At 43.1% G+C, this 26,331-nt stretch overlaps 1 protein-coding gene across 21 annotated transcripts in view; it reads right to left on the bottom strand.

The window, feature by feature from the left end:
* LOC147639453 (GPI inositol-deacylase A-like) overlaps positions 1-26,331 on the bottom strand; it is a 175,291-nt gene that overhangs the window by 38,641 nt on the left and 110,319 nt on the right. For all 21 annotated transcript variants that reach the window (XM_086791719.1, XM_086791562.1, XM_086791580.1 and 18 more), the window contains exons 10-13: positions 19,556-19,675; positions 19,181-19,337; positions 16,544-16,707; positions 16,268-16,354 (exon numbers count right to left, since the gene is read on the bottom strand). In XM_086791719.1, coding sequence (XP_086647845.1) covers positions 16,268-16,354; positions 16,544-16,707; positions 19,181-19,337; positions 19,556-19,675 — 528 coding nt within the window. The remainder of the gene's footprint in view (positions 1-16,267; positions 16,355-16,543; positions 16,708-19,180; positions 19,338-19,555; positions 19,676-26,331) is intronic.

Genomic DNA, 26,331 nt, shown 5'->3' with positions numbered 1-26,331 from the left:
TCCCAGCGGAAAGCCAAGTCCTCCAGGCGTTTCTGGGCATGTACACAAAGGCACAAGTCCCAGCGGAAAGCCAAGTCCTCCGGATATTCCGGGCGTGATAACATCAAGTCCCAGCGGAATATCATATCCAACTATACAGCATGACACGTGTCAATCACCTGCATAGGCATATTCCATAAGCCATGGACACTAATCCAATATGTACATAGTGTGAAAGCAAGAGTGAACCATTCGGGTGACCAAATGGTGACATTCTCCCCCGCTTCTAAACAGTTGTCCGCAACTGAAATGCATCCAAATATGTCTGAAGCACATGGGGGCAATCTTTGAAGAACTCTTCATCTACCCATTTAGCATCAATGGGAAGATAGTTCTTAAACTTCACAAGGTAACGCCTCACAACTTTGCCTGCAGCAAGCTTGCGTTCCTTGTGATACACAATCTGCTCTGGCTGCAAGATCTCCTCAAGCTCATCCACTTCTGGTGGATCCTCAATGACCATTTCATTGGGCTCCGGCCCTACATACTTGCGAAGAAGAGTCACATGAAAAGCATTGTGTATGTGCCAATGACTAGGTAATGCCAATCTGAAAGCCACTTCATTGATCTTCTCGATCACTCGAAAAGGTCCATAGTACTTGGTTGCAAGCTTAGGATATGCACCCTCTTTGCCAGGCCTCTTTGCAAGTCTTGCTTTCTCAAATTTCAGCAATACCCAATCATTCTCTTTAACGTCCAATTGCCTTCTATGCTTGTCGGCAGCCTTTTTATGCTTGTCTTGTGACCTTGCAATGGCTGTCCGCACCTGAGCAAAAGCAATATCCAAGTCTCTTACATACTCATCAGCTGCAAATATCTCGTCCTTTGTGCGAAGGATGGGTGGCAAAACCACCTTACCATAAACAATCTCAAACGGGGCCTTTCCCGTAGATGCATGCGCCGTGTTGTTGTATGCAAATTCCACAAGCGGTAAGTACTTCTCCCAAGAAGACTTCTGATCCGACACACAACATTTCAAGAGATCCAACACGGCTGAATTTGCAGCCTCACTTTGCCCATCCGTTTGAGGGTGATAAGCTGATGAGAAGTCCAATTTGGTGCCCATATTATCAAATAAGGCCCGCCAAAAGAGACTTGTAGTCCTGGGATCTCTATCCCCCACAATGAACTTCGGATGTTTGAACACTTGTGCAAGATATATTTTAACCATATGCTCAGCTTTGATGGTCTTTTTGACCGGCAAGAAATGAGCTTGCTTGCTAAACCTGTCCACAATTGTCCAAATTGCATCATTACCTTGTTGGGTACGTGGCAAGTCCATAATGAAATCCATTGTAATACTTTCCCATGGCTGGGTGGGAATAGGCAATGGCTGAAGCAAACGTGGTGCCTTTTGCCTATCAAATTTGACCTTTTGACAGGTGATACATGCACGTACATGTGCCTCTATGTCCTTCCGCATACCTGGCCAAAAGAAATACCGCTCAATCATGTGCGTAGTAGGCATTATGCCTCTATGACCAGCATATGGAGGAGCATGGCACTCATCGAAAACCTTTTGCCTCATGTCAGACACCACACATAGGCAATTATCTTTCATGAGATAATTCTCTTTGATCACATATGAGGCATGTGCATGACCAGCCATCAAATCAGCCCAAATAGTGGCAAAATCAGCATCCGTATGATACAAATCACGCATGGTAGACAAGTCCCCATGAGAGGCAACCGAGATAGCTGCTACATACCGCTTTCGTGACAATGCATCGGCCACTACATTCTTCTTTCCCGGGGTGTGCAAGATCTGAAAATGAAACATAGAGAGGAAATTGGCCATCCTCATATGCTTCTCTGACAATTTAGTTTGAGTAAGAAAATATCTCAAACTCTGGTGATCTGTCTTCACAGTGAAATCAGCCCCAAGAAGGTAATGTTTCGATATAGTAAGTGCATGAATTACAGCCAAGAGCTCTTTCTCATAAATGCCAAGAGATAGCTCTGCATCATGCAATCTACGACTCTCATAAGCCACGGCATGTCCCTCTTGATTAAGGACAACCCCTATGCAATTTCCAGATGCATCACATTCCACACAAAAAGGCTTTTGCAAATCCGGAACAATCAACACTGGACCATGAGTAGTTGCATCTTCCAATTTGAGGAATGCATCTCTCTCTACATTAGTCCATTTGAACACGTCCTTTTTCTTTGTCAAATCATGCAAAGGAGAAGCAATCCATGCAAAGTGCCGAATGAACCTGCGGTAGAAAGAGCATAATCCAAGAAAACTACGGATCTCATGCACTGAACTCAATTCGGGCCAATTCCGAATTGCATCAATCTTTGCACGATCCATCCGCACTCCATCTTTGGACACAATATGCCCAAGATAATGTATCTCTGACAAGAAGAACTCACTCTTCTTTGCATTTATGAAGAGTTTATGCTTATGGAGCTCTTCAAAAACAGTAGCCAAATGAGCTTTATGCTCTTCTTCGGTCTTCAAGAAGACTAGTATGTCATCAAAGAAGACACCTGTAAATTTCCTGTACCCACGGAATATGCGATCCATCATTCTATTGAATGTAGCCGGGGCATTTGTAAGACCAAAAGGCATAACAAGATACTCATAAAGCCCAAATGCTGTCCTGAAAGCAGTTTTGTGTACATCCTCAGGCACTACACGCACTTGATGATATCCACTCTTGAGATCAATTCGGCTAAAGCATGCCGATCCATCCAACTTGTCAAGGATGTCGTCTATGCGTGGAATCGGAAACCGATTCTTGATGGTAAGCTTATTCAAAGCTCTATAATCCACACACATACGAAAGGATCCATCCTTCTTTTGAACTAAGAGGACGGGTGAACAATATGGGGAAGAGCTCGGCTGAACCAAACCCTTCTCAAGAAGCTCATTTACTTGCTTCATGATCTCCTCTTTTTGGGATGCACTTACACGATAGGCTGGCCTATTAGGCGGTGAGCTACCCGGCACAAGATAAATGCGATGATCTTCCGGTCGTACATTTGGTAACTCATCAGCAAAATAATCATTGTGCTCTTGCAAAAATTTCAGCCTATCATTACTAAGAGTGTTTACATGTACATTATTTTTCTCAACATGATCTCGTACAAAAATCAAGTACGCACAAACACTCTTTTTCATTACTTTCTTAATTTGTACATGAGATACAAGGGGAATGGTATCACCCTCTTCACCAGCATCAATTACATGTTCTCGGCCTTTATGCATGAAGGTGATCCTGTTAGTCTTGTAAGCCTTGCACAGATCAATACGTGTATGCCAAGGCTTTCCAAGCAATACATCACAGCCATTCAAAGCTGCATAGCCTTGAATGTGTATGCGCAACTTGCCAAAAATAGGCATGACCTGCACTTCTCTACCAACAAAGGCAATCCCTGCTTCAATTTGAGGACCCATGTCCTCCACTTCAATACCCAAAGCAGCTGCCATCTGAGTGGATATGAAATTTTAAGATGCACAATCATCAAACATGAACAAAGCGGGCTGATCTTTGAGCTGTCCCCAAGCTTTACATACAACCCTATCTTTACTATCATGTGAAGTGTTGCCCTGCACATCCGGAACCATATGCACATTAGGCTTCGGTACATTAGCATTTTCAGCTTTGTTCTTCTTATTTGGGCATGCTTTTGCCATGTGCTCAGTGCTGCCACAAGTAAAGCATTTGCCTTCACGCATATATTGCTCCTCCTTCTCACCACTAAGACCAAAGTTTGCCGGCTTATAAGGGTGGTTTTTAGCAAACTTATTTTCAGCTTTTGGACCTGATTTGGCTTGGTTTTGGTCCCTTTTAGGTGGCTGTCCATCATTTTGCAGGTTTTGGACAGCCCTCTCTTTGCCTTGAAATGAGGGTTTAGCCTTATTGGATCGACTCAATTTGAGTTCCAATTGCTCGGTGGCGGTGGCGGCTGCGATTAATTGGTGTAAGGTATGACCAGGATACATTTGTAATCGCGCTTTGTACACGGGTTGCAATCCCGATTGAAACCTTCTCTTCCTTTCCGCCTCGGTGACATGCATAAATGGAGACACCTCCAAAAGCACTTTCCAAAACTTTTGTACATATGCATTTACCGATTCCCCCTCATTTTGCTTTACCCAATCCCACTTCATTGTTATCTCATTCAATGCATTGGGAGGCAAGAATTGAGCATAAAACCTCTCCTTGAACTCTTCCCATGATCTAACGGGATTCGGTGAGAGCTTCTCCGTGAGCCACCAATGGGCAGCAGTGCCTTTCATGAACATGCTTACATGCCGGATCATGGATTTCTGAGTGAAATCCTCATCACTGAAAGCAATATCAAACTAGGCAATAGAAGCAAGTGCCTTTGATGCATCGTATTCCCCATGATATGTGTCAAACTTCACAGATTTGTCTCTGGCTTTGAAGTCACGAGACTTTGATGCATGTGTGTGCATCTCAACATGTTTTCCCCCACGTTTGTCCATTGGGACAGTCCCTGTAATTGGCATCATTTTTGGACCAAAAGGTGATGCATAAGGCATAGATACATGTGCCCTGTAAGCATGAGGCATGGCTGGCCCCTCAACATGCATTGATACATTTTCAGCCATAGCTTCTCCCTCACGAGCACACTCGAAGGCATGAGTAGCATGAGAGATACGCGGAATACCTGCACCAACAGAAAATTGCAGCCCATGTTGCATGTGTTGTGCATGTACATTTTCAGCCGGCAATGGCATTTGACATACATTTTGACCACTGCCATAAACATTGTATCCTTCACGGGCTACATGAGATATTCCTGCATGGCGTGAAGTCACTGATTGTTCCTCTCCCATAGCATGGAGATTCATCCTCTTAGACATAACTTCTTGTTCGGGCACTTGTGGGAATTCCAAGACATGTGGGATGGTTGCCTTCTCTGCATAGGCATCCTCGGTACGAGCCAAGTATGCACGTGCTGCATCCCTCGGTTGCATGTGCAACTCTTGAGCAATCATTGCCATTGCATGATCCATATAAGATTCAGCTTTCTTGGCCTTCAAACGGTCATGTACCAATGGATCCTCGCGGCGATAGAGATTCAATTCTTCTTGTTGTGCATGGAGAAGAGCCTGCATACGAGTAAGTTCAGCCCTCAAGACTATGGACTCTTCTTCTTGCATCTTCTCTTTGCCACGGGACGGCTGTCCCACATATTCATGTTCCCTATTGTGCACCACATGAATTTGCTCATCCTGTAAAGCATTGGAGGCATGCATTTCATTGTCCCTGCCTCTTGTATTAGCATCTCCAACATTCATTGTATGGCTGTCCATAATGTTCTAAGTGTAGACATAGCTAGTGTTCACGGTGATTGTCTCTCACGATAGAAGTGAAAGAGAACCGTATGCTCTGATACCAATGTAACTTGGTTGAACACAATGCTAATCAATACACTTAAATACACTAAGATTTGAAGGACACTTGCTCAAATACAAGAAGTAAATTGCTGAATTGACAAGAGGCACACAATGAGCCGGAACGGCCGACCCCTCCCTTGAGTAAATTGTATTACTATTGGAGAAATTCAATACATAGCTTCACGGGCATCCATTGCCAAATCCTCCATGCCAATGCATATGAAATTCAGCATTTAGAAAACAATGGTATGTCGATGTAGATCACCAAGGAGCTGCCTTGATGCCCGGCCCGACTTCAGTGCCCATATTCTCTACCATTGGCTCTATGTTCTACCAAGCAAGGTAGCAACATCTTCAAGAGCACATAGGACAAGAGAAATACTACACAGGGCGGCTAAACAAGGAGTCCTGCCCTTCTACTGAGTAAGTAATGACAATACATTGTCCAATTACCTTACCAGTCTTCATAGAAGTTGTTGCAAGCGGAAGCCTTCGCGTTGGAAGCTTTAGAAGTGTTGATATCTTCGATTTGCCGCAATCCTTCGCGACAAAAGTCTTCAAGAGGATGAAGGGAACCTTGGGAAAGCTTCCCCTATGGTTCAACTTGAGAAAGGAAGGCTGAAATTAGGGTTTTCAGCAAAAAGACCAGAAATTACAGCAAAAATGAGAGCTGTTTTGCTGATTACACAATGAGATGATACATAGATAATGAATGTGTGCTGTTTAAAGATGACAAGTATACCCCAAAATGGGTGTTTACTAGCACGAGGGAAAAAACCTCCGAAAGAGAGAAAAAGTGTCCCGATTGGTCCTAATGTGTTCACACACATCACTACTACCAAATGTGGCTTCAAATCCCCCCCTGGGAGTGATGATGTGAAGAAGGGGTGAGATGGCACTAATAGTACGAGGATGTGCCAAGTTCTTTGGACTCTGAGAGGAAGCCTAGACTAATCCCCAAAGGAAAGTAAGTTCAAAGCTTTGCGAAAAGCTTCTCTCGTAAGAGAGCCTTTGTGAATAAATCTGCCATGTTGTCTTGTGTTGGCACATAAGCCAAGTTGATTTCCCCTGTTGAGTATATCTCCCTGACATAATAATAATGCACGTCAATGTGCTTTGTGCGAGCATGGGCCACTATCTTGGAGTGGTATCAAAGCTCTTGTTTGATCCATGGTATTTTTTTTTCCTATTTCCCATCATTTGTCATCATTTTTTGCATTTTATTAATCAAGAAGATGGCTATAGTGATCTTGAGATGTGAAAGTTCCATTCCTATGGTTAATTCCTAAAGATTTTTGGCTATGGGCTTATTGTGGACCAAAATTTGGAGATATTGCTAGATTTCTTGCAATTGCCATAGCTCTTTGACTGTTAGTAAAGATGGTAGTGACTAAGGACTCGCTAATACCCAAGCGTCTGAGCCAAACGCACTCAATTGGAGTTGTAAACGTTGCCATGTACTTAGCTTCACGGCTAGAAGTGGCCACAATGGGTTGCTTCTTGTTGAGCCATAATATGCATGAATCAGCAAAGTGAAAGTAAAAAACCACTCGTGGACACTCGTGTGTCATAATATCCAGCTCAGTTTAAGTCTGTAAATGGATGCAGCTATGATTTGCCTCCCTTGAGATACAATAACCCAAAGTGCTTGGTGCTCTTTAGGTAATGGAACATATGTTTGACAGACTGCCAATGCTTTGTGCCTGGGCTATGCATAAATCTGCTCAATATTGAGACTCCATATTGTCAAGTCTAGTGTTACATAAAAAGATAAGGCATCCAACAGCTTCTTGATACATGCCAACATCGAAAGGGTCACCTGCATCTTCAAGACTAAGTCACAAAACAGGTTCCATAGGTGTGGTAATAGGTTTGCAGTCTCCAAGATTGACTCTCTTCAACAATGCGTCTCTGCATCATAACAATGCCCTCATTATGTTGCCGAAACTCAATGCCCAAATAATAGTGCAACAGACCAAGATCTGACATTTCAAAAGACCTCTATAAATCCAGCTATAAAAGCTGAAATATGATCATCATCAGGGCCTGTGAGTAGCATGTTTTTCAAAGTATAGCACAATGATCAAGAATTCATTTCTGAATATAGAGGATACTGTTGCAAATACCTCGTGCAACTGCCAATGAGGTGATAGCTCAAGTGGTGAAGGTGTTTGCGAGAGGTCATGGATTTAAAATCTCCCTTGGTGCTTTCTTGGCAGCATCGCCTCAACGGGTGGATAAATGTGCGTCTACAGGCGGTGAAAATTAGTAACTATGGGAGAATCTTGAGCCAAAGGTCAGTTGAAAAAAAAAAAACCTTGTGCAATCAAGTATGCATGTATCTTCTCATACCATGCTTTGGGAGCTTGCTTAAGACCATACAAAGCTTTTTCAATCTACATACTTTGGATTCCTAACCTTTTAAACAAAACTACGAGACTGAGATACAGACCTTCACATGTAAATCTCCATTCAAAAAAGCAATTTTGATATCCAATTGGCGTACATTGCAACCTTTATGTGCTACTAATGCAATGATACTCCGGATGGTAGTCATACGACATGTGGCTGCAAAGGTCTCACGATAGTGAAGGCCTTTTTTCCGTGCACATAACTCTTTGCAACAAGCTTGGCTTTGTATCACTCTACCGTCAGCTTTACATTTATGGCTGTAAACCCATTTCGTACCAATGGCCTTCTTGCCATGAGGCAAATCAGACAACTCCCAAGTATCATTTTTGAGTAAAGCATCATATTCAGATTGCATAGCAGTCATCCATTGTTCTGATTTCTTTGCTTCATCAAAGGAGATACGTTCTTGTTCATTCCATAAACTGGCAATTGTCACGTAGTGTTTACATGAGTCATTTCGGCATACTTTTTGACTCCTCAATTTTCCTTCTTTCCTCATCAACTGCATTATCCACATTTGCCTTATTAATAGGTTGATCCGTGGACTCAAAAACTTATTGATTTTTAACCTGTGTGGACTGATTTCTTTGAGTATCCAAATGCTCTACATCAATGTGTCTTGCATTGGACAATGGAAGGAGAGTGTCGAATATATCTTGCGAACATACATTTTGTTGTTTTTTACACGAAAGTAGAGATTGAATTGCATCTCCATAAATACAATATCTGTACTCACAAAAATTCATTTGTTACCAAGATGATAGAGACGGTAACCTTGACTTTCCGAGCTAAACTCCACAAATATACATTTAACAGCCTTATCGTTAAGCTTGCTGTGAAATTGCTCAGGCACAAGTACATAAGCAAGACAACCAAAAATGCGTGCGTGAGCCATAAAGGGCGTTCTACCATTCCAAGCTTCAAAAGGTGTAATTGAATGCAAAGCTTTTGTAGGACACCTGTTCAAAACATATGTTGCACACATGACTGCTTCTAACCAGAAACCATGAGAGGTAACCCCTGACTTTTGGCCATACAACATGCCATCTCCATGAGGGAATTGTTTTTACATTCAGTTATATTGTTTTACTGAGGTTTATAGGGCACAGTACATTGGTGTTTAATCCCATGATCAACTATGTATGCATGAAACTCCTTAGACATATACTCTCCCCCTCGCATGCAGAAACATTTTCAACCATAGCCACAAAGTGATTAAAGTATATAAAAACCTTTGATTTTTGTTTCAATGGATATATCCAAGTATGTCTGGAATAATCATCAACGAATGTGACAAAAAGGAGGTAGCTCCCAATAGATGGTGTCCTCATAGGACCATATACGTCATTGTGTATAAGCTGTAATTTTTGGACAGCTCTAGTTGAACTATCTTTGAGAAATAATGTCCGTTGTATTTTTCCAAGAATATAACTCTCACAAACATGTTTGATAGAGGCTTCAAGATGAGGTAGCTTAGACACCATGTCATACTTATGCAAACACAGCAAACTGCCAAAGTTCAAGTGACTAAAGGGTGCATGTCACAGCTTCACATCACCCATTGCCTTTGTGGAAGAGACTATACATATAGCATGCTTTTGTCTTTCATATGTATCTAGCCTGTTAAGGCCATGAGACAAAGTACCAGAAGGAACAATTGTATTGCTATCACTGTGATCATGAACATTAAATTTGTCTTCCACAAACTGAACCACTAAGTCAATCTTAGTAATGGCAGAGACAAATAACAAGTTCTTCTTGATTCCTGGTATATATATTACATCTGAGAGTGTGATTGCTCCACCATTTGCAGAGAACACTTTTACCAACTCCTTTTACATGATATAAGGAGCTATTTGCACATGTAACAGTGTTTCTCCATGGAGAAGAATCAAGTGAAGAGAACAAACTATGATCAGAAGAAATATGCTTACTAGCACCATTGTCAAAATACCAGACATGTATATCTGTAACAACTGTCCATACATCCTTATGAAAGGGTCAAAACTCCATTGCACAAAGAAAGTCCAATCATCATGTGCATATACATCACGTAGTGACCAAGTTTCTTGTAATGGTTGCATTTGCCTTTTTTCTTTCGTTTGTCGCCATTCTTGTCTATAGTCTTGTCCAATGAGACTGATTTCGGCTTGCAACTATCCCGAGGAAAGGATTTACCTTTGTCTCTTTGTGGATTGGCAGCAAAAGCTCGATCTCTTGTACACATGATAGATCTGTTTTGCCTGGATTGCGCTTGTTGCAAGAACACACAAACCACAAACTTCAAGGCATTTAGATTTGTTGGTGTTGGACTCACACTCACACACAGAAACTTGTAAATTAGGGTTAGGTGCAGAAAGAAGAAGCTCACACAGAAATGAGAAATGAAATGAAATGTTATATTAACGTCTTCAAAAGGCCAAAGTAACCTATGAGACCAAAGTTACAACCATGTGACATCTGATAGAGAGAGAGAGAGAGAGAGCCAAATGTGTGGTAGCCACAAAATGCAAGTCAACCCTTGCATGTGTGTCACATCCATATAATATAGACGTACAAAATATTATATGGATAGAGTGTCCTTTCACACTTGATATCCAAGGGAAAAACCACATGGGAAAAAGTACCCTTGGTTAAGCCCTGTTCACACATAGCACTACCATAAGTGAGCATATGCCTACAAATCCCCCCTGTAGTGAAAGTGTGAAGTTGTACAGATAGCAGATCACTCTCTATATGAGAGTAAGCCCAAAACTTTGCAGAAAGCTTCAAACTTTTCTCGAGGTAGAGCCTTGGTGAATAGATCTGCAACATTATCTTGTGTAGGGCAGTAAGATAAACTGATCTCCCCTGCATGTAACCTCTCTCTGACATAGTGATAATGAATCTCAATGTGCTTGGTACGTGCATGAAATACGGGATTTCGTGCCACAGCCATAGCATTCTGGCTACCAGTGAGAATCGTGCTGGGTGTCTGCTGACACTCATGACGATCAGCCAATAATCTCCTCAACCATACACAATCTACTGTAGCTGTGAAGACTGCCCTGTACTCAGCCTCGCAAGTAGATGTGGCAACAGTGGGTGCTTTTTGCTCCCAAGATATGCATGAACTGCCAAGAAAAAAACAATTCCCACTGATGGATTGCTTGGTATCATAATCACCAGCCCAATCTGAATCATTGTATGCATAAAGCTGCAAGCTGCCCCCCTTGGGATAGAACAAACCAAGATCCAGGGTACCCTAAAGATAACGAAAAATGCGTTTGACTGCTTGCCAATGCTTTGTGCCTGGGCTGTGCATGCATTTGCTCAACAAAGACACCCCAAAAGATATATCAGGCCTCGTGTTACACAAGTAAATGAGGCATCCCACTGCCTAGCTGTAAATGTCGGCCTCAAAAGGCTCTTCAATATCATGCATAGTAAGTCGTACACTTGGTTCTACTAGACTAGAAATGGGCTTACATTTAATGAGCATGTCATCTACATACAAGATGACTATGAGAATATCGGCACCGGTTTTCTTCACATACAGTGTGCTTTCAGCTAGACTATTCACATAACCTTGGCTGGTTAGATGAGCATGTATTTTATCATACCAAGCTCTTGGAGCTTGCTTTATTCCATACAATGCTTTGTGTAACCTGCATACTTTATGTTCCTCACCAGGAACTACAAAACCAATGGGCTGATTTACATATACTTCCTCTTGTAAATCCACATTTAAGAATGTAGTTTTGATGTCCAATTGATGCACTTTCCATCCTTTATGTGCAGCCAATGCAATCATTGATCTTATTGTAGTCATTCTGGAAGTAGGAGCAAAAGTCTCCTCATAATCTTTTCCATTTTTCTGAGGGTAGCCTTTAGTCCCACAAGTCTTGCTTTGTACCTATCAATAGTACCATTAGACTTCCTTTTGACTTTGTACACCCACTTTGTTCCAGTGACATGCTTGCCTTTCGGCAAGTCCAAGTATTGTTCTTCATGATAGAAGAGATTTCATCTTGCATAGCTTGCACCCAGTGCTCATTCTCATGTGCTTCTTTATAAGAAGAAGGCTCTTCTGAATCAAAGAGACCACCTATGGCTAATGCAGACTCCCCATGATGCATATTCAATGCATGGCTGGAACTAGCCCTTGTTCTACCTATGAGTGGAGCTACAAGTTTGCTTTCTTGCAAAGTTTTCAGCAACCATCTTGACACCGACTTGGCTGTGTCTATGGCTGTTTGCTCTTCCCTGACAAGATCTTCCACTTCTTCCATGGAAGGGGACTGAATAGCTGGCTGTTCCACATGTTCTACATGAGGATTTTCTTGTGTAGGGGCTGGCTGATCTGAATCTCCCATAATTGCAATGGGTAATAGTCCATCAAACATGTCCTGCATACCTATATCATTACTTTTATACAAGCTGTACATGGGCTGTTGTCATGTGCACAGTGTGTATCTACCGTGTGCTATACGCATGCAAGACTAGTTTCGAGGCTTGGGGAAGCTTGGAACTAGGCAGGCTGATTGACGAGCTGAGTTAGGGAAATACTAACGGGCGGGCACCCAAGTATGGATGGGCGGGCGCCCAAGTGTGGACGCCCGATGACCGGCCAAGAGCCTATAAAAGGGTGGCCAAGGTTAGTTATTGTATCATAGCTGGGCGAGTATGCACCTTGTTCACGAGACAGGGAATCCCCATTCATCACACTCTCTCAAGATAACAGGAACTAGGTGATCAGATATGATGTATTGGGACTATACATACAAGATACTTCAGCCACTCTCACACAAACGGCAGTACTACATGGATATTTTCATGAAGCTTACAGAGGATGGTTGCATACTGAGGGCCAGATATCTTGACATATATATACATTTCACCATAGTTGTTTGCGAAACTCGTCCCGTTCATGAGGTACGTAAAATACAGTATGGTACTAAACCACGCATAAAAACTAATGCGAAACTGTTTTTTCTTTTAATGGCTGTTTTTTTGAGAATTTTTTTATACCTATTTTTTTCTGCCTGTTTTGTTTTACTGTTTTTTACTGCCGTTTGGGCAATGGAGGCTTTCTAACTTGAAACCTTATTTTTTTCCCCTGACTGGCCTTAGGTCCAAGTTCCTTCGGTAGTTACCGATTTTTCACCACCGGTAGGTACTTGATTATCCGCCCATAGACACTACCGCTGAGGAAGCAACAAGGGGGTTTTCGAACAAAGGACCACTTGGTCCTAAGCACACACCTTCACCACTTGAGCTATCACCTCATTGGCTACCTTGCCACCTTCTCTCGACTTTGCATCTCTAAATGTGTACAAATAACTATTTTTCAAGTGTTTTTTAAAGTGGACCATACCTCTATTGAACTTATTTTTCCGAAACAAAAAGTCCCGTACAGTACAATTTTTAGTACCTTCGTACCTGACAACTATGCATGTCACATGCCATGTGGATTGCAGTGGACCTATTGCGGTGTCATCCCACCGCCTAAGGATAGAGACAAGGAGAGCCATGCAGATACCTCGTGTGAGGAGAAGATATGCACTATGTGCCAATGGGAGGTCGAGTCAAAGGAGCACTTCATATGCAGGTGCACCATATATTATGAGATTCAAGGGAGGTTCCATTGTCTCTTCAGAGAGGGATTTGGACCCTTATGCAAGATCATGGATTACCCAGATCAAAGGTGTCTAAGCCTCTTCCTACTAGAGCTTCATCGTCATAGAGACTCACTGATTAGGGAGTTGAGACCCCATGGGAGACATCCACCCCGGCCCTAGGCGACCATCACTTAGTTCTTTTGACCGCGAGCCACACATTTTCGAGTGCCCAACCTCCCGCAAGACCCCACTCTGGTGTGTTTCTAGATCGGGGCATGGCACTTCAGCGAGCCTGATGTCCCAGACTTCCTGGACCTCACCAGCAACACAGACATCAAGTCCCAGCTTGAGGAGATCTTGGAGAGGCAAGAGCCACCTTCCCACGCCCAGCGGATGTGCAGAGCCTTCGACGGGCTAACCCCACGCTTCATATCCTTGATGGCCCCCTCCTCCTACCAAGGAGTAAGCTCCATAAGCTGTATCATGATGATGGGCCCATTTTGTATCATATGGGTCATATTTGACATTCCCAGCTCATAGCTCTAGTCTTTATTTTCTTTTGTACCATGATGAGATTACATGAACAATATTGTATCACTTTTGGTCACATAGACCCATTTGGTCTTTTGAAGACGTTTAATGTAAGTTTCTTTCTTTCTTCCTCTGTCCCACTATTTGGCTCATTCTGCACAGCTCTTGCAACCACCATGTAAGGCAAACATGGTATCAGAGCTAGGTTAGCTCTCACATCCACCCAGGTCATCCATCTCAATCATGTGCTGCTGTGCTGTTGCAGCGCTGCCACCTGATATGCAGCCCACCACCAACTGGTGTCAGCCGTGCTGGTCCGTACTACAAAATCTTGACACCACCCTCTCCCACGACCACCGCCTTTGCCTCCCCGTTCGCATCCGCCTGCGCCAACAGCTCCCTGTTCCTACCTGCTATATAGCCACTGCCCTAGTGGCTCCGTGCTGCTAGCTTTTGTCCAGAATTGAAGGAAAAGGTGGCAAGGAGTAATCTATAAGGCAGATTGATGTGGTGCCTAAGCTGAAAGTTGCCACATTCAGGTAAGAGATGTTGTAACAAGAGCAAGATTAGGAAGGAATTGATCACTCTAACTTGGTTTTATGCATCTAAAGGAAGTCTTATCTGAGTATATCCTAGTGGTATGCGACACTAGAATCTATTGCATTAGCTTTTCTCGATACATCTATACATTCAGTCCGGGTGTTAGTTAATCGAAGGGAAGGAGCCTTTTACTGTAACTACTGGGCGGTATTCCGATGCAGACCTACATTGCGTGGTGAGCTAGCCTACAGGACCAATAATTCCCATTTGTCATGTGTTTAGGAGATCTACGGGAGAACAAATCCCCCAATGCCATATTATAGAGGCTCAAAGGCATGAGCAGTATCGAGTTGTTAAATGCATAACTTTAACAACACAAGGAAGCGTTGGGTGAAGGCACACCATGATGACATTGGCACAGCTACACTTAATGCTATGATCTCTTCATTAGTAACTCTTCTTTTTCCTTAGGCCAATGTTGGCGTTCTGTGGCATTCTTAACCTTGCCAGCCAAATATTTACAAAGATGATGCCAATGGCATTGGAAAATTTTGGCTGGCAAGTTGGGGTGCAAGCGTCTCAAGTCTCAACAGGGTTTGCAATGGCTCCTACCCAGTAAGAACATGTGAACGGATTGGGACATTGCCAATGCCACGTTTTGATAACTATGAAAGATGGTTATCAAATTTTGACAATCTTCGAACCTCTTTCAATCGTTCTGGAAAGGCATGTCAGAAATAAAATTCTATGATTTGCAGCTTCATGGCTCTTAGGCAAGTCTACTAGCAAATATGCATCAAATTTTTGAGCCATGCCCGATTCTCATGGCCCCATCTTACGATTTTTTTATTTTAATGAAGGCTTTCTTAGATCGCACTACATGTGCAACCATTCCAACTTCTCAATCTATCCCTCAGCACAATCTTTGCAAGACAGATAGTCCAATCATAATGTCAAAACTTGGCAATGGCAAGGTCCCGACCCAGCTCACATTTTTGCCCTAGAGAGATGCGAAAATCATTGCCAACCTGATTGAGTCATTCACATCCCAGCTTGCCCATCAACACTTTTCAATGCTGTTCACAACAGCATTGGAAAGCATTCATCAACGGCAAGTTGGCAGAAGCCACTTGGTTAGAATGCCACATCACAATAATATTGGCCTAAGAAAAATAATATACTATCTAATGTCAAATGAAAGATCGTGAGCACTACCATTACGTGCAGCCGTGGCATTGCCATTGTGGTGCACCTTCAATGCATACTTCCTTCGTCTGCACCCTCGTGCAGCCATCAAGTTGATCCTGCCCTCCCTGGTATGCTGTGGCATGATGGCATGGCATTCAAAACCCTTACATTTTTGTTTTTTTCTATTTTCAAAACATTTTGAGGCTTTGTGTTTTCAATCAGTTCAAACTATGATTCCTCTGGCATGATTTCAAATGTCCAACAAGAGAGGGGAGAGGAGGATGGAAAGGGGGAGGGGGGGGGGGGGGGGGGGGGGGGGGTGAAGGAGGGATTCATTCGAAGCGAGAAAAGAAGTACAATAAACTAAAGTTTAAGAAATTTTGTTTGCTAAGCAAAAACAACACACCACTGTCTTTGAATACTACAGTACTGCAGAGTGAACTATGTTGCTTTTATGCATCTTTGAATACTAGAGTAATGCAGAGTGATCTATGTTGCTTTTATGCATCCACCAATTATGACTTTCTTTGGTGGGGTGTGTATATGCATTCTGGTACAGAATGTAAAAGCCACAGACCTGCAAGCCATGTATAAGCAAAAACCTAGTCGCAGCTATCGGCAGTGACACACCCATACTGATTTTATAAGCGCAGTGGGGATCTACCTGCATGTTGCCATTACAGTTACAAATAACTCAGATTTTCCCTTTGAAGATAATCCCAAAGAAGCATCTTTTTTCATCATTATCGAACATGCATTGGCAACCATGAGACTAGAGAAGGATAATTATTTGAAATAGTGGCAAGTATCACCCCAATCTATTTCAACAACTTGAGTGAGTTGATTGATGTACCAATAAAATTATTGTTGTCTCCTTTGATCCACGATGGGTACCCCACAATGCTGGGGATGAGTCAACTGCAATAGTTTCAGTGTAAAAATTGGGGATCACAGCAAGCCCAGTCAATGGATCCCATACAAGAGCAAGAGGGGGGAAACAACGAAGTTTACAAAGACCTGAAACATTTCAATAACAAGGTTCAGTCTACAAAGAGTTCAAAAAGCTGACTGCTATTGAAAAGAAATATCAAAGAAAAGTTCAGGTTATTCCCCATACTTAAACCAAATTGTAATACTGATTGCATGAGAATCTACTTACAAAGCTTCAAAGCATCAATTCCATCATGTGTAAGATAGACTACCTGCTATCGCATCTCCACTCATGTCATCAACACCCAAGAGTAGGTGCCCTTCATGCATAAAGACATATGACAAATCTTCATGGATAAACCATCAAACTTAGATCCCATCGTTTCTTCAAAGGTGAAGCGCTAGCGCGATGAGGGCTAGCACTGGAGAGAACAACCCCACCCCACGTTCTCCTTCCCGACCCCCCCCCCCAAACAAAATGCAGCTGAAACGGCTAAGTACATGACCCAGTCTCAATCAAGGAAAACAAGAGAAATAGTTGGGGACACTTCCTCACTGACTAGCCACTCTCCGAAGAAAGGTGTATGTGTGAGTCATGGGTTCTCTCTGCCAGGGTGGTCCCCCAAAATTGATTATAATAACTGTTGCATGAGTGTGTCACTTTTTCAATGTGTTCTCTTTGTAATGCCTCATCATTATAAAAGCCCTCCTTTCCATGTCATACCCTACATAGAGCAAGGGGAGGTGTCTTGGTAAAGCTCATGTAGGCTGCCATTTGTGGTCAAGCTCTTCTATCAAGCCTGACACGAGGGTTTCAGGTGTTGGCGCACTGTGTTCTTTTGTATCACATGTTGCAGTTTAGAGCCCGCATCACCGAGGCTATTGAGGGTTTTCTCAAGCAAGGAGGTTTGTTAGGATCCCGAGTCTCATGTGTCCCATAGTGTGTGTGAACCCCTGTTTTTGTATCTGCATATGTGTGTGTGAGAGACAGAGGGAGAGAGAGAAGAGCCCCTAAAAGGGTTATTGTGCTCATAGTAGTATGTGTGAACACCCTTATGAGTGGATAAGATAAGTGTGCCATGGAAATTATTGTATCACTTTGGTCTCATGGGTCTTTAGTAGACATAGATGCTTAATATATCTTTCTTTCTTTCTTCACCCCCCCCCCCCCTCATAGGCCCATTGGGTCTTTAGTAGACACTTAATATATCTTTCTTTCTTTCTACACACACACACCATGGATCTCTTTGATCCACCTTAGCTAGAGTTTAGCAGGCTTGTATAAACCATGTAAACCTACATGGTGTGGGCCAAAGTTGTGAGATCTCTAGATGAGGGGTGGCATACCGTTGTATTTAGTTTGTAACCTATGGTTATGTCGGGAGTGTTAGCCTTTCTGCTCATGGTATCGTTGATGTGTGGTGAAAATGAACGAACGCAGATGGTAGGTCCTTGTGTAGAGGGGCTTTTGTGGAAGAGGCTTGTATCCTTTTCCGTTCAGCATCATAGATATCCATTAAAGTTGGATCCTCTTCCTCATAGTATGGTATTGTCGACTTTTTGTCGTTGACCATTATGAAGACTCTATGCACAGTGGTGCTTGGGCAGCAATAGTCCATTTATGCCCCAAGATCATATCTGCTTCCAACACATACTTAACCACCAAAAACTTGCAAGTGAGGGGGCTAGTTTCAATATACATGTATGTTCAAAGTACCCCAAATTGCTTCACAAATATGCTTTATGAGTGTGCATTGTGTGTAGATCTTGGGTAACTATGATTCTTGCTTTGAGGTGTTTCACGCACACCAGCTGCCCAGTGCCGGAGCAATGGCCAGTGCAAGAGTGTGCAATGTGGCCCATCTCTCAACACATGAAACAATGCCCTGGTAGACCTAAAAACTTGATCAGCAGCAAGAGATTGAGACCATCCAGACATAGGATCACGAGGTGTCTAGATAGGGAATCCTATCGCACTGTTCGAAGGGACTCAAGAACCTTACGAACGGAATGCTTCATCACCGGGAGAAGCTCGATATAATCCTTGGGTAGCCCGGGAATCAAACCATGACCGAGAAGACAATCGCACCAACCAGCGGGTCGGAGTCCAGAAAGAAATCTCGTCTCCACCTGGCAAAGTACACATGGGTGCCCCATACTACAACGGGACTCAACGACATGGTCTTCTCCACTAGAGAGGTCACATCATACTCGATCCGAATGTATCCATCGTCAACAAACTAGATGTCGATTATGCACTCCTGCTCAATGATGAGGGCAGCTTGCAGGAGGCCTCAATCTGCTCACCCTATTTTAAACACAGCTGCATGTCTTTATTCTATTACCTATACCACATAAGAGTTTCTGTTCTCACAATAAATGATCAGTGATGTACAAAGATCTTACCTTTTAGATGGTTCAGCTCAGAATCAGCAAACGCTCCCATTAATTGTGCATAATTTTACCATTGATTTGAGCAAGTTTCATATAATTTCTGAGAACCTATCTAAATACCTTCAATCTTATGGCATGATCTTTGAGGGACTTAGAAATAACATACTGGTGTGCTCGCGATCATCAGGCTCTTCGTTGGCAAAGACTGCATTCCTTATCCCACAGCTTGATGTCTTCAGCTCAACGGTTAGAGGCAGAACACCCATGCTAACAGAGAGTGACAAGTTGAACAAAAGTGCGTGGTTCTCCACTAGATGGATGTCCTGCACCCAGCCCCATAATATGTTAAGGAAGTACACTAGAAGCTTGCAACCCCACATTTGCTTCCCTTTGACGGTGGTTCCTTGAGCCTAGAGTGCTGATGACAATAATAGACTTCAAAAGACTATAGAAAAAAGGAAATCAATTTTTTAGAGCACAAATAAGTTGTTGTAAGGGTTACGTAAGTATTATGATGCTCTCAAAGTGAAAAGCTTTGCACCTTTTGTCCAAACACGGTAGAAGTGATCCACGACGGTGCAAAAGTGACTCTCGCATCACTTGGCTTGTAGAACTGGCCAACCGCCATAGAGGCAGCAGGAGGTGGCCGCCCAGATATTGTCTACAAACAAATGCAACAAATGTAAGTAACAGCACCACAAAAGGAAAATTAAGGGTGGCCCATTGTACACCGAATGCCCTATCACCTCTTGTATTGATTGAACTTCAGCATATTAGAGAATCAGATTTTTTTTAAACAACAAAATTTCCTAAGCTTTAAAGCATTACAGCAACTAAATGTGCTTTTCAAGAGATTCCAAAGGAACTGTATGGTATATAAAAACAACTTTCTAACCATGCCTTGGTGTGAAGATCATACCAGCAACCCAAGCCCTTTCATGAGGTCCTGAGGGAACTGTGAAGCATACAAAAACGACCTTTTTAACAGGTCATGCCTTCTCATGTACTTTCCCAGACTCAAAGTAGTAAAATTGACACACTAAGGAAAGTGGCCATGCAGGTGTACACTATACATGGTGGTCACGAGCTGTGAAGATGGAGAGCAGAGTAGATATGCAAGAAAGAAAGAAAGCTGTATTAACGTCTACTAGAAACCGAACTCGACCTATGCGAGAAAGAGAGAAAGAAAGAAAGAAAGAAAGCTGTATTTATTACTTACAAAAGGCCCGATGGGCCTATGAGACAAAAGATGATTACAAGTATCCATGGAATACATCATCATGGAAAACTGAAACTGAAACTGAAACTGGAAACCTAGTAACTAAAAGAAACAAAGAAAGTTATATTAAACGTCTTTAAAAGACCCAATGGGTCTATGAGACCAAGAGTGAGACAATAGTGTTCCTAAGCTGGGAATGTCAAATCCAAGCCGTATGATACAAAATGGGACCATCATCATCCTACAGCATAGTCACAGGGAATGGTTGTTTTTTGACTTGGGAATGTTGGGAATGGCAACATCTTCCCATTCCATTCCCGTCCCATGTCACTCTATAGTCACAGGGAATGGCCATTCTCAATCTTTTCCGTCCCCGTTCCCCATTCCCATTTCGCGTCCCATGTGACTATGTCCTACAGCCTATGGAGCTAACCCCCTCGTAGGAGGAGGGGACCATCAAGGATATCAAGCATGGGGATAGCCTGTAGAAGGCTCTACAGATCCGCTGGGCGTGGGAAGGTGGCTCTATGTCTCTCCAAGATCTCAAGTTGGGGCGGATGTCTGTGTTGCTGGTGAGGTCTAGGGAGTCTGAGACATCAGGCCCGATCTAGAGTTGCACCAATGTGGGGTTTGGCGAAGGTCGGGCACTCGAGAATGTGTGGCTCCATGAGGTTGTGGGTATGTCATCCATGGCTGGTGTGGCATCCTCTCGTGGTCAGAAGAACTAAGTGATGGTTGCCTAGGGCCGGGGTGGATATCTACTATCCCGGGGTCTGGACTCCCAAATCAGTGAGTCTCTGTGGCGATGAAGCTCTAGTAGGAATAGGCCTAGGCATCGCTCATCTGGGTAATCCATGATCCAGTGTCCAAACCCCTCTCTCAAGAGACACTCGAACCTCCCTCGAATCTCATAAACTACCACACATCTGTATATCTAACTCTAACCTCCCATCGGCATATAGTGAATATCCTCTCCTCACGAGGTATTTTCTATGACGATGATATTCCATGGATACTTGTAATCATCTTTTGTCTCATAGGCCCATTGGGCCTTTTGTAAGACGTAAATATAATTTTCCTTCTTTCTCCCTGCCTCTATATCCTGTGACACAATGCCACCCGCAACTCGCCCACTGCAATCCGCATGGCATGTGACATGTATATGTCAAGATATCCGACCCTCAGTATGAAACCATCCTCTATAAGCCTCATGAGAGTATCCATGTAGTATTGTCATTTGTGTGAGAGTGGCTCATGTGTTGTGATCCAAGTATCCTGTATCTATAGTCCCAATAAATCATATCTGATCACCCGGCTCCTATCATCATGAGGGAGCCTAATGAATGGGGAGACCGGGTCCTTTTGAAGTGGCGGAAGGAAATTCATCCTGAGTCTCTGCCTCGTGAACCCGGTGCATACTCGATTATACAATGGCTCATGCACATCTGCTATTTGCTGCTGCGAGGACTGTAGGGCAAGCACCGGGAGTCTCCAAGGGGCCATGGCACTGATCCTGTAAATGTATGTGACTATCTCGAAGAGTGTCTCTAGTACCATGGGTGCTGCAGCAAACTCCGCCAGGATAATATCATGTGGGACCGATAGTTTGTTGCGTATCAAACAAGAGAGCATCATGACCTGGGGCCTCTCTATCTTCGACCATTTGCCCGCTGTAAAATCAAGTGCCCAAAAGGGTGCTCCATACATCAACGCCAGAGTGACCAAGGTGTCAAATTGCCATATCTTGGTCCTCGGCTCTTGGAAATGGAGCTTGGAAGCATTGTCTGTCCATGAGAGCGAGAGAAGCATACCCTTGCAACAATCTAGCCTCTGCAACATGGAGACTGGTCCATTAAAAGTGACTCATACACATATGAGTGTGCAATCACCACCGGGCCGCCCATGTAGGTGAAACTCAGTCGAGATGTGAAAAGAGGGGATGTGTTGAAGACCATAACCTTGGTTTTCCTAAGGTTTATTGTGAGATCCCGTTGTGCACAAAAGTCATGTAATGTGTCAAGATGCCTATGGAAAATCTGCAATGAGCACAATTTCGTCCGCATCAAGTAGGATGGAAACAAGGATGCCTGCTAATGATATGCCTCCTTGTCAATGTAGAGGCCAGAGAGAATGAGTATCCTTGCTTCACTCCAATGGTACTGGAGATCTCTTCTAATAATCCTCCTGGGCATCTCACCCACCCTATGACCGACTCATATAATGCAATGATTCCCAAGATCATGTTTCATGGTACGCCCAAATCTTGGAGTCTCTGCAGTAGTAGTGTCACCATTTGGCCACCCAACTGGTCCACCTGTGCTTTCTCATTATGTGTATACATTGGACGGGCGTCATCATTTGGCCAACCAACAAGTCCACCCGTGCCTTCTCTTTATGTGTATACATTGGACTGGCATCCATGGACGTTATGCAGGGGATTGATGCTAGTCATGTGATACTATGGATTAGGCTCTCCGTTGGGACTTGTGTCTGTGTGTACATGCCCGAAAATGCCTGGAGGATTGATGTTCCATTGGGTCTGATACCTCGTATACTTGCCTGGAACACACATATTTTCGTATAGTCTCACGAACGGGGATTGTCTATACCAATGTTGCATTGCATAGCATCTTTATGTACTTTCCTACAAATTGAATTTGCATGCTATTTTCATCCTTGCGTGACTGACGTGTAGTTCCGAATAAGGAAACGCATGTCCGTGAACCGTGCATCTAAGATTGTATGTATGCGACAGGTGGCAAGTATTGGTCATAACTCAGCCTTAGGATCTAGCATTAATTAATAAGTGAGTGTATACACACTTCATAGGTTTTGGGCAGCCAAAACTCACTTATAAATTATGCCCAACGATGTGTTCGCACACACACTGATGACTCGAGGTGGACAATGCTCAATGTCCACCGCCCAAACCTTATCCCCTTTGTTCAAAGAGAGCAACCAACCATGTGTCAGTCCCAGCTTGGATCCCAACTCACTTTCCCTCTCTGCCTGTCACTCACCAGCCTGGACATTTCCCGGTATGAAAGGGATCTGGTGGACTCCACGATGTCTAAATATTTGGAAAGTACAAGCTTTGCGAATGGCGGATAATCCTAGAATACAAAAGACCACACTCCTAAAATTTAGGAGAGTTGCTATTGTTGGCCCGACTCCGATGGAAGTTCTGTTCGCGTCATTACATCTAGAATTGAGCAGATACCAAGAGTTGGCAAAGTGCCTATGATAGAATGTCTACTAGTTGGGATATTTTTAGAGGTGAAGATTATGGGAGAATCCATCTCTTACATTGGGACATGTGGCAAGAAAATGGATCAAAGTGAGACAAGTGGCCTCACACTTGTCACTTCAGCTATTGTGTGTCTCTCCACTTGTCATTGTAGCCTTCTCTTCCCATTTTAGCTCATGGGAGGCCCAAATCTATAAATTGGAGCCCTCTCTCTTCATTAATAAAGGCTCTCTTGCTGCACACTAGCCTCTACCACCGTTACAGGCTGCCCTAATGATGGCTACTCTCTTTCATTTTCTGGTTTTTTATCCAGACATTGTATCAGATCCACCATGATGTAACTTTTTGGTCTCATAGGTCACTATGGCCTTTTGAAGACGTTAATATAACATTTCATTTCATTTCTTGAAGGCTGCCCATGAAGAATACCAGCTGTTGGGGACAGTTTTGGAGGCTTCCATCGCGAAGAAATACTTAAGGCAAGGATATTTAATCATTTATTATGATTTCTAACCATTGCACTTGTTGTACCAGCCCTTGTACCTACTATACCAGCCACTGTACTGGTTGTACCAATCCTTGTACTTGATGTACCTACTGTACCAGCCATTGTACCGATTGTACCAACAATTGTACCTGCTATACCAACATTTGTACTTGCTATACCAGCCACTGTACCTTCTGTACCAGCATTTGTACTTGCTATACCTACTGTACCAACCACTGTACTTGCTGTACCGGCCATTGTACCTACTGTAGCAACCACTGTACCTGCTGTATCGGCTGAATGGAGCATTGTACTTGCTGTACCAGCTCTATTGCATGAAGGCCCATGGTTTTTGGGGAAGAATCAGTACCCACACGGAGGTATATGGATTATATTATTCGCTCGGCATTTCTACAACCTACGTTCCGGCTTGGTTGCCTTGTGTTGGGCTGTGTTATGGCATTTGTATATGGAAAATCCGGCATCTCCCGTGGAGAGAGTAATGCCCTCAAAGCTTGTACATGATTTTATTCTCCTTGGGTAATAAAATACTCCAAGAGGGGGGTCGGCCCATTCCGGCCTCTATGCGGTGTCACATGTGCAAGCTCCATTTTCAGCATTTGTGGATGTTTTGTTCAGTTTTTATGTTTTATGCAAAGTGATGATGGATATGTGTTAAGGCTGTGGCCATGTTTAATTGTTTTAATATGCATTGATGGTATCAACAAGTGTGCCAAAGGCCCTAGTCCCCTTGGCACTGCCACAAGTTACATTGGTATCAGAGCATAGGCTTCCTTGGAAGCGGAGGCTTCCTTCTATCAATGAGGAAGAGAAAAGATCTCAGGTGGGGACCACACTTACCATCATTGCTATTAAGCATTGTGAGCCACTTCATAGTCTATGAAGCAAGAGCATGAGCAATAGACAAGCTTGGTCTAAGGATTTATGAATTCACAAAATTTATCTTGCAAGTATGGAGTTGGCTTTATGTGCACACGTTTAGCACTCTTTCCGTACGGATATTGTGGATTATATTATCAAGCTTACAGGCAAGCTATATGGAGATATATCCCAAGATATCTTTGGTGCTTTTGCTATTTACTGTGAAGTGTTTTTGATATTTGCTAACCCTTGTATACCCATGCAAGGAGAAAGGTGTTCCTGTTTGCCTTGAGATGGTTTCAAGGAAACAATGTTTATGGCTCCCTTTATTGGGAAAGATTATATCTATGGAGATTTCTTTCTTGAATGAGATTTATATAGATATTGGGCTTCATAAGCAATTTCTATGGACGAATCTGTCCGAGTTTATAGAGAAGAAATCTTTGGATATCTCATGGATATGATGTTTTTATGGATAAATTCCACCTCTACTCCAAGGTGTGTGGATAGCACGGAGTATGTGGTAAGAGTTATGGTATACAAGTCTATGGATTCCTAGACTTCTTTTCTAGGGATTTGGATCCATTCTCAGGTTTATGGATTATGTTTATGACTCCCTTTTACTGGGATGGATTATTCTTTTTGGCTCTCTTTATTTGGGATGCATTGGACTTATGGAACTCATGGTTCGCATAGCCTATGTAGTGTTCTCTTGTCCTCCGTGCTCTCTTGAAGATTGTTTCTACCATGTGTGGGTGGAACAATAGAGAGCACATGGAAGGGAACATGGGCACTTCAGAGGGTAGTGTCAAGCACAACATGTGTAGTGTTCTCTTGTCCTACGTGCTCTCTTGAAGATTGTTTCTACCATGTATGGGGGCAGATGGAAGGGAACAGGGGCACTTGAGAAGGTAGTGTGAGTTGGTGGCTGAAATGCCTACAAACTATTGGTGGCTGAAATGCCTATAAACTATGTGTAGCAAAAATGCCTATGGAACACTAGGCTATCTATGCTTGCGAGCGATTGTTTTATCTTGTTACTTGAGCCCACCTCTCATCCAAGGTGTGTGGTCAGAGTACCAACACAGAGTGCAAGTGGTAAAGTGGACATGATACCTGGTTGGTAGGAGACTTATGTGTACACCAAGGGTCATGTGCATTGGCATATGTTTGTGTGCCTTGAGCTGGTTTGTTGCTGGATTATACGACGACATGGATCTTATGGACTATATCTATGGTTTCTCATTTGGCCGAAATGCCTATAAACTAGGAGAAACAAGGTATACCTATGATATTAACTATGGAGAACCAACTTTTCTGTCACCATGGTTTGTGCTCTTGAATGGCACCAGTTTGTGTGCATAGCACATGTTTCTATGTGAGGCACTAGTTTCTTGTGCATGGCACTTATTTAAGTGTCTTAGCACATGGTTGGTGATTTTAATTAGCATATGATTATCTCATTGATATTGGTGATTGAGA

Source organism: Cibotium barometz, chromosome 4 (genome assembly GCF_041138505.1).
Source record: "Cibotium barometz isolate CiBa-2024 chromosome 4, ASM4113850v1, whole genome shotgun sequence".
Taxonomy (NCBI): Eukaryota; Viridiplantae; Streptophyta; class Polypodiopsida; order Cyatheales; family Cibotiaceae; genus Cibotium; species Cibotium barometz.
This window is presented reverse-complemented; position numbering and strand designations above follow the sequence as displayed.